A 9,235-nucleotide genomic window follows, 5' to 3' on the forward strand; every position below is an offset into this window, starting at 1 on the left:
CTCCCTCACTCCCTGTTGTCCAGAGCTGGACAAAGCATCACATCCCATCACTGTTGACGGCACTACCATCCTTCCCGTCTCACAAGCCCGCAACCTTGGTGTCATCCTCGACTCCGCTCTCTCATTCACCCCTCACATCCAAGCTGTCACCAAAACCTGCTGGTCTCAGCTCTGCAGCATTGCCAAGATCCGCCCTTTCCTCTCCATCCAAACCGCTACCCTGCTCGTTCAAGCTCTCATCCTATCCCGTCTGGACCACTGCATCAGCCTCCTCTCTGATCTCCCATCCTCGTGTCTCTCCCCACTTCAATTCATACTTCATGCTGCTGCCCGGATTGTCTTTGTCCAGAAACGCTCTGGGCATGTTACTCCCCTCCTCAAAAATCTCCAGTGGCTACCAATCAACCTGCGCATCAGGCAGAAACTCCTCACCCTTGGCTTCAAGGCTGTCCATCACCTCACCCCCTCCAACCTCACCTCCCTTCTCTCCTCCAGCCCAGCCCGCACCCTCCACTCCTCTGCCGCTAATCTCCTCACCATGCCTCGTTCTAGCCTGTCCCGCCCTCGACCCCCGGCCCACGTCCTCCCCCTGGCCTGGAATGCCCTCCCTCTGCCCACCCGCCAAGCTAGCTCTCTTCCTCCCTTCAAGGCCCTACTGAGAGCTCACCTCCTCCAGGAGGCCTTCCCAGACTGAGCCCCCTCCTTCCTCTCCTCCTCGTCCCCCCTCCATCCGCCCATCTTACCTCCTTCCCTTCCCCACAGCACCTGTATATATGTATATATGTTTGTACATATTTATTACTCTATTTATTTATTTAGTTATTTATTTTACTTGTACATGTTTATTCGCCTTATTTTATTTTGTTAATATGTTTTGTTTTGTTCTCTGTCTCCCCCTTCTAGACTGTGAGCCCACTGTCGGGTAGGGACTGTCTCTATATGTTGCCAACTTGTACTTCCCAAGCGCTTAGTACAGTGCTCTGCACACAGTAAGTGCTCAATAAATACGATTGATTGATTGATTGATTGATATGGCTGAACAAGGGTGTCCTTTTTTCCTTTTGAGTGCCCAGAGTGGAAAAGGGTCAGGGATGATAGGGAGGAGGAGGATCTGGGGGAGGGGGCACAGGTTTCAAAGAGCTAATAGGCCAGAAAGCCACCATTTGGAGTCTTTTCTGCCCCAGATGGAAACTCTCAGGTCTTGTCAGAGACCTGGGAAGAGCCAGTCGGAGAACCAGGGAGAGCTCAATAAATACGATTGACTGACCGAATGACTGACTAACCCAGCTCAAACAGCTGTAGGAAAAACTACCCCCCGAAGAATAGTATCTGTGAGCCTGGGTGTACTTGGGGAGGGGCTGTTGAATAAAAAAATATCCAGGTGCATTCACTGCAATGACAGTACAGTGCTTAGTATATAATAATAATAATGATGGCATTTATTAAGCACTTACTATGTGCAAAGCACTGTTCTAAGTGCTGGGGAGGTTACAAGGTGATCAGGTTGCCCCATGGGGGGCTCACAGTCTTCATCCCCATTTTACAGATGAGGTAACTGAGGCACAGAGAAGTGAAGTGACTTGCCCAAAGTCACACAGCTGACAGTTGGCGGAGCCAGGATTTGAACCCATGACCTCTGACTCCAAAGCCCGTGCTCTTTCCACTTAGCCATGCTGCTTCTCGAACACATAGCACATAGTACCCAGCACATAGTAAGTGCTTAAGAACTACCACTGTTATCAGTATGCCAATATAATACATCTCAGGTTATATATATATATATACACACATACATATATATAAATATGTGTATATACATATTTATACACATATACAAATATAAATATATATATCAGGAGATATATACCAGATAGATCTTCTGATGATACTTACTCCTCTGGAGTTTTGCTTCTTCTTCAGTCCCAGTAAACAATTGCTTGACTCCTTATGGGCATTCTAAGTTCCCACCAGCCATCAATAACAGTAATAGTGATAATTATACTAATAACCATATATATATCAGGAGATATATACCAGATAGATCTTCTGATGATACTTACTCCTCTGGAGTTTTGCTTCCTCTTCAGTCCCAGTAAACAATTGCTTGACTCCTTATGGGCATTCTAAGTTCCCACCAGCCATCAATAACAGTAATAGTGATAATTATACTAATAACTGCGGTATTTATTTGGCACCTACTATGAGCTCAGCCCTGTACCAAGCACTGGGGTTGATGCAATATATGCAGACCAGATGCAGTCCCTGTCCCAAATGGGGCTCACAGTCTAAAGGGGAGGAGGAACAAATATTGAATCCCCATTTTACAGATGAGGAAATTGGGAAGCTGAGAAATGAAGTAACTTGTCCAAGGTCACACAGCAGGTGATTGGCAGAATTTATATTAGAACCCAGGTTCTCTGAATCCATCCTGGGCCCATATCTGAGAGACAATTACTCTCCCCACCTTCAAAGCCTTACTGAAGGCAAAACTCCTCCAGGTGGCCTTCCCTGACTAAGCCTTCATTTCCTCTTCTTCCACTCCCTTCTGCATCGCCCGGACTTGCTCCCTTTACTCATCGTGTCCCTAGCCCCACAGCACATATGTATATATCTGTAATCGATATCTTTATATTAATGTCTGTCTCCCCTTCTAGATTGTAAACTCACTGTGGGCAGGAAATGTGTCTGTCATATTGCTGTGTCGTATCCTCCCAAGAGCTTGGTACAGTCCTCTGCACACAGTAAGTGCTCAGTAAATACAACTGCTGGATAAATGTGATTTATTGATTGATTCCCTCCTACTTACTCACTCTCCTCCCTCTCACTCTATCCCAGCCCATATGCTTTGTTCCTCTTAAGTTGATCTACTCTCTTCCTTCCTTCAGTCATGCTTATTGAGCACTCACCATATGCAGAGTACTGCAGTAAGCCTGTATATATGTATATATGTTTGTACGTATTTATTACTCTATTTATTTATTTATTTATTTTACTTGTACATATCTATTCTATTTATTTTATTTTGTTAATATGTTTGGTTTTGTTCTCTGCCTCCCCCTTTTAGACTGTGAGCCCACTGTTGGGTAGGGACTGTCTCTATGTGTTGCCAACTTGTACTTCCCAAGCGCTTAGTACAGTGCTCGGCACACAGTAAGCGCTCAATAAATACGATTGATGATGATGATGATTGGGAGAGTACAGTATAACAATATGAGACACATTCCCTGCTCACAACGAGTTCTACTCACCGTGCTTCATTCTCACCTCATCCGCTGCCAGACTTTGCTCGTGACCTCCCCTTTGGCTAGAACGTCCTTCTTCACATCCGACAGACAGTAAGACAATCCATCAATCAATCAATCAGTGGTATTTATTGAGTGCTAATTGTGTGCAGAACACTGTAATAAGCATTTGGGAGCATACAGTACAACAGATTTGGAAGAAATGTGAGTTTACAGTAAATGTGAGTTACTCCTGCCCATGGTGAGTTTACAGTCTAGAGGTCTCCCAGTTTTCAAAGCCCTTCGAAAATCACAGCTTCTCCAGGATTCATATTTCCCCACCTTATATCCCCCAACTGCCGCTTCAGCTCTTCCATATCACCTAAGCCCTTAAACACAACACACACACAGTGTGGCCTACTGCAAAGAGCACGGTCCTGGGAATCAGGGGAACTGGTTTCTAATCCCGGCTCCACCGCTTGTCAGCTGTGTGACCTTGGATGAGTCACTTCACTTTTCTATGCCTCAATTTCCTCATCTACAAAATGGGAATTCAAGGCCTCTTCTCCCTTCTTCTTAGACCGTGAGACCCATATGGGATACAGACTGTGCCTGACATGATTAATTTGCACGTACCCCACGCTTAGAAGAGCACTTCGTACACAGGGCTTAAATAATACAACAATAATAACACAACGTGTATTTACATACCTTTATACTCTAAATATACGAGGACAAAACTCATGTATACCAACCCTATCATACCTTCTCAAGCACTTAGTACAGTTCTCAGCACACAGTAGGGGCTGTTGAGTGGTGGAAAATAGTTTGAGATCACCCCACTAGACTGTAAATTTGTCATGGGCAGGGAATGTATCTGTTACATTGTTGTGTGGTACTCTTCCAAGTGCTTAGTACAGTGCTCTGCACACAGCAAGAGCTCACTAAATGCAATTGATTGACTGATCCCTCGACCAAAGGTGGTTCTCCACCACTCTTTCTGTCTACTGGAAATACAGTTGTATGACATATTGATGTCAAGGCCGGATTCGCATTTCTTACAATCTCAGATTAAGGCCTAGCAGAAAGAGCATGGGTTTGGGAGTCAGAAGGATCTGGGTTCTAATCTCGGCTCCACCGCTTACCTGCTGTGTGACCTTGGGCAAGTCACTCCACTTCTCTGTGTCTCGATTCCTTCATCAGCAAAATGGGGATCCAATACCTCCGATTTAGACTGTGCGCGCCACATGGGACCTGATTGTCTTGTGTCTTCCCAGTGCTGAGTAAATACAGTGCTTGGCACATAGGAAGCACTTAACAAATACCACTGTCATAAAAGAATTCTAGAAATAAAGGATATTTGGCTACTAGGTCGTGGAAACCTGCCTCACTGCGGGGGAGAAGTCCCAGTCTGTTCCACTTCCTTCTGATTTGGTGGGAGTGGGAGGCAGAAACAGGAGTAGAGAAGCAGTGCGGCTTAGTGGATAGAGCACGGGCCTGGATGTCAGAAGGACCTGGGTTCTAATCCCGACTCTGCCACTTGTCTGTGACCCAGGGCAGGTCACTTCACTTTCTTGTACTTCAGTTAACTCATCTGTAAAATGGGGATGGAGACTGTGAGTCCTATGTGAGACAGGGACTGTGTCCAACCTGATTATTTTGTATCTACCCCAGAACTTAGAACAGCGCCCGGCACATAGTGTAGAGAAGCAGCGTGGCTCAATGGACAGAGCACGGGCTTGGAAGTCAGAGGGCATGGGTTCAAATCCTGGCTCCACCAATTGTCAGCTGTGTGACCTTGGGCAAGTCAGTTAACTTCTCTGTGCCTCAGTGACCTCATCTGTAAAATGGGGATTAAGACTGTGAGCCCCACGTGGGACAACCTGATCACCCTGTATCCTCCCCAGCGCTTAGAACAGTGCTTTGCACATAGTAAGCACTTAACAAATGCCATCATCATCATTATTATTATTATTATAGTAAGCTCTTAAAAAATACCACAGTTATTATTATCATTTTTTTTACATGCGTACTCTGTGCCCTGTACTAAGTGCTGGGGTAGATACCATGTCTATATGTTGCTGACTTGTACTTCTCAAGGGCTTAGTACAGTGCTCTGCACACAGTAAGTGCTCAATAAATACGATTGAATGAATAAGGCGATCAGATTCTTTTGGGACAGGGGCACTCCCCCTTTCTCTGCCCCACTCCTTCATGCTCTCCGCCTACCTCCAGCACCTGGTGCGATCAAGAGTTCAGCAATGGAAGAGAGGAGAATAATAATAATGGCATTTGTTAAGCGCTTACTATGTGCAAAGCACTGTTCTAAGCGCTGGGGGGATACAAGGTGATCAAGTTGTCCCAAGGGGGGCTCAAAGTCTTAATCCCCATTTAACAGATGAGGTAACTGAGGCTCAGAGAAGTTAAGTGACTTGCCCAAGGTCACACAGCAGATACGTGGCAGAGTCGGGACTCGAACCCATGACCTCTGACTTCAAAGCCCGTGCTCTTTCCACTGATCCATGCTGAGAATGGGGTACAATGAGTAGTTAGCTTGAGAAGAGCAAAGAGTGCGAGCTGGGGTATGGTGGGAGAAGAGTGTGGATAAGTCTGAAGCTGAGGGAACGCTACAGAGAAGCAGCGTGGCCTAGTGGAAAGAGCGCAGGCCTCAGAGTCAGAGGATGTGGGTTCTAATCCCACCTCTGCCACATGTCTTCGGCGTGACCCTGGGCAAGTCAGTTCTCTGTGCCTCAGTTCCCTCACCTGTACAATGGGGATTAAGACTGTGAGCCCCGTGTGGGACAGGGACTGTGTCCAACCCGACTGTCTTGTGTCTACCCCAGAGCTTAGCACGTAGTATGCGCCTAACAAATACCACAATTAGTATTTCTAGAGAAGCCCACACAGGGAAGTTCCTCTGGATTGACAGCTTTGGTGGAGGCTACTTGGGGGGTTTCCTGCAGCCGCTAAAAGACGAGATAACTGAAGACGGCAGCCCAGGGTAGACCTGCTCTGAGCCAGCAGCAGCAGGCTCAAATCTGCCCTCTGGCCTGCAATCATTCATTCAATCGTATTTATTGAGCGCTTACTATGTGCAGTTAGGGAAGCCAACTGAGCTCTGAACCTTGACAATTTCCCAAACCTTCAACTGGAAACAGGAGGAGCGGGGGTGGAAGCTGCCCGGAACATTCGTTCATTCAATTGTATTTATTGAGTGCTTATTATGTGCAGAGCACTGTACTAAGCGCTTGGGAAGTACAAGTCGGCAACCTATAGAGACGGTCCCTACCCAACGGCGGGCTCACAGTCTAGAAGGGGGAGACAGACAACAAAACAGAACATCATCGTCATCATCAATCATATTTATCGAGCGCTTACTGTGTGCAGAGCACTGTACTAAGCGCTTGGGAAGTACAAGTTGGCAACATACAGAGACAGTCCCTACCCAACAGTGGGCTCACAGTCTAAAAGAATAATCGTATTTATTAAGCACTTACTATGTGCAAAGCACTGTTCTAAGCACTGGGGAGGTTACCAGGAGATCAGGTTGTCCCATGGGGGGCTCACAGTCTTCATCCCCATTTCCCAGATGTGGGAACTGAGGCCCAGAGAAGTGAAGCGACTTGCCCAAAGTCACCCAGCTGACAAGTGGCAGAGCTGGGACTCGAACCCATGACCCCTGACTCCAAAGCCCGGGCCCTTTCCACTGAGCCACACTGCTTCTCTGTAGCTTCAAGTCAACATGGAGACAGGTGTCAAAGTTGTCAGAACGAATAGAATTATAGCCTGGCCTGATATCTGTTGAAGGTTTGGGAAAACCAGAGCAAGTAGGGGGAGGAACGCACAGGAGCCGGGAGGGGAGAGGACAAGGGAAGGCAGAGGGAAAAGATCAAAGGTTGTGGGTCGAGCAGGGAAAGGCTCAGGATCTGGAGGATCTGGGAGCAAAGGGATGGGGATGAGGTGACAAAAACCGGGAAAAGAGAAGGGAAGAGGGAGATTGGGGATGGAGGAGCAGGAATGTGGAAGAGCCGGGGAGGGAAAGGAGGTGGAGGGAGAGGGAAGGGTCTACCTGCAATGGAAGCAATGCAATACCTCTTAGTGGAAGGAGCATGGGCCACAGAGTCAGGGGACCTGAGTTCTAATTCTGACCTGGCCAATGCCTGCTGTTTGATGTTGGGCAAATTGCTTAACCTCTCTGAATCTCAGTTTCCTCATCTGTACAAAATACAGATGAGGAAACAATCTGTACAAATAATGATGGTATTTGTTGAGCCTATGTGCGAAGCACGGTTCTAAGCACTGGGGGGATACAAGGTGATCAGGTTGTCCCACGTGGGGCTCACAATCTTAATCCCCGTTTTAGAGATGAGGTAACTGAGGCCCAGAGAGGTTAAGTGACTGGCCCAAAGTCACACAGCTGACAATTGTCAGAGGCGGCATTTGAACCCATGACCTCTGACTCCCAAGCCCGGGCTCTTTCCACTGAGCCCCGCTGCTTCTCTGCTGCTTCTTTCCCCTCATCCCCCCCAGCTACCTCTGTTCCTCCCTCTGTCCCTCTTTTTCTCCCTCCTTTACCCTCTGCCTTACCTCAGTCACAATGGTGGAGGTAAACATGGAGTGATCATAGGACCAACCGTCTTGGCAGGGTTCCGTGTCCACCTGGGTCCCATTGGGGAGGCTTGCGTTGGGCTGAGCCAGATGCCACTGAGGCTGCGTGTAACGGCGGCACCTCTCGGGCTCTCCGTCGGGCCCCAGGGGCACCCACACCCGCAGGAGGGTCTGGGGGTCCAGCCCGTGGGGGGCATGGGTGCCATCCCCAGAGCTGTTGGGAGGCGGGCGGCAGTGGTGGGCCGGCGTGGCCGCGCTGAAGATCTGCAGGAGGTTGTGGCTGGCCATCATGAGCACCGGAATGGACAACAGGACCAGGTGGCGGATCTGGAAGAAGCCCAGGCTGCCCACCTGCTCTAGGATCTCTGCAAAGGTCATGGTGTTGGGCGGGACCCGCGGAATTGGTCCAGCGACTGTGGGAAGGTCTGAGGGGCCTGGGGGATGGTCGGGGGTGGAGGGAGGTTGATGCAGAAGGGAGAGCTGCATGAGGGAAGCGGGGCTCACAAGTGCGGCGGCGGAGCCTGTGGGGTCTGCAGCGGGCGATGGCAAGGACGTAGCAGTTGAGCCGGATGAAGACCTTTGAGGTTAGGAGGCCTGTGATGTGGGAATCATGCGAGTGCAGAGTCTGGAAGGCGATCGGCTTGGTGAGGAGCTCTTCAGAGAAAGGGGCCCCTACCAGACGCAGGAAGAGTGATCATCGCTACTAGTCCTCCTATCTGCACCACGACTACTACTGCGAGGGTGGGAATAGCAAGAGCCAATGGATACCAGTGGCCCGTCTCCCAGGCACCCAGTTGGCCGAGGGGGTTGGAGGGGAACTGTCGGCCGGGGAAGGACTCACAGGCGATCCACTTCCATGGGAGGATGGAGGGGCGAGCCCAGTGCGAGGAGAGTGATGGCCTGAAATCCAAGTCCCCTCAGAGCGGAGGGAGGGAGCTCAGCGGTGGCAGAAGACCAGAGCCGGACCGAAGTCGGGGGTCGGGGGGGTGACCCTGGGGGGCCCCTGCGGTGTGAGCCGAAGGATGGAGTCCCTCCCTGTCTGAGGGGATCCCTCCACCCCGAGATTTGGTGAGGATCCCAGCTCGCTCCGGGCTGGACTCTGTCCTTGGACTCGCTTTGCCCGAGTTTGGGGCAGGCAGAATTTTTTTATGGGTTTTTTTTTGCGCTTCCTCTTCCAGAAACAAACTAAACTATGTTTGTATCTCCCCAGGAGCTGTAAATAAAGCTTAATCTGCTCCCCGGGTTAAAGTTTGACTTCATTTGGAGGGATTAACTAGGGGAAAGAAAGGACTACAGGGCCAGTGGATGAAAAGTGCAGGCTCAGCAAAGACCAGGTGGCAAATAGAGAAGGGGAGGTGATTTCATCTGGGGCCGGGGCTGTCCGGGAGCAAATTGGCATCTCCCGA

General features: G+C 49.3%; 1 protein-coding gene across 2 annotated transcripts in view; it reads right to left on the minus strand.

The window, feature by feature from the left end:
* Positions 1-8,984, minus strand: part of LOC119943357 (solute carrier family 22 member 8-like) — a 51,434-nt gene extending 42,450 nt beyond the window's left edge. Inside the window, exon 1 of one of the 2 annotated variants that reach the window (XM_038764282.1) lies at positions 7,809-8,984. In XM_038764282.1, coding sequence (XP_038620210.1) covers positions 7,809-8,315 — 507 coding nt within the window. In that variant the 5' untranslated portion in view covers positions 8,316-8,984. The remainder of the gene's footprint in view (positions 1-7,808) is intronic. The other variant, XM_038764283.1, reaches the window with a different exon arrangement.
* Positions 8,985-9,235: the final 251 nt, after the last annotated feature.

The sequence above is a fragment of the Tachyglossus aculeatus genome, chromosome 22 (assembly GCF_015852505.1).
Source record: "Tachyglossus aculeatus isolate mTacAcu1 chromosome 22, mTacAcu1.pri, whole genome shotgun sequence".
Taxonomy (NCBI): domain Eukaryota; kingdom Metazoa; phylum Chordata; class Mammalia; order Monotremata; family Tachyglossidae; genus Tachyglossus; species Tachyglossus aculeatus.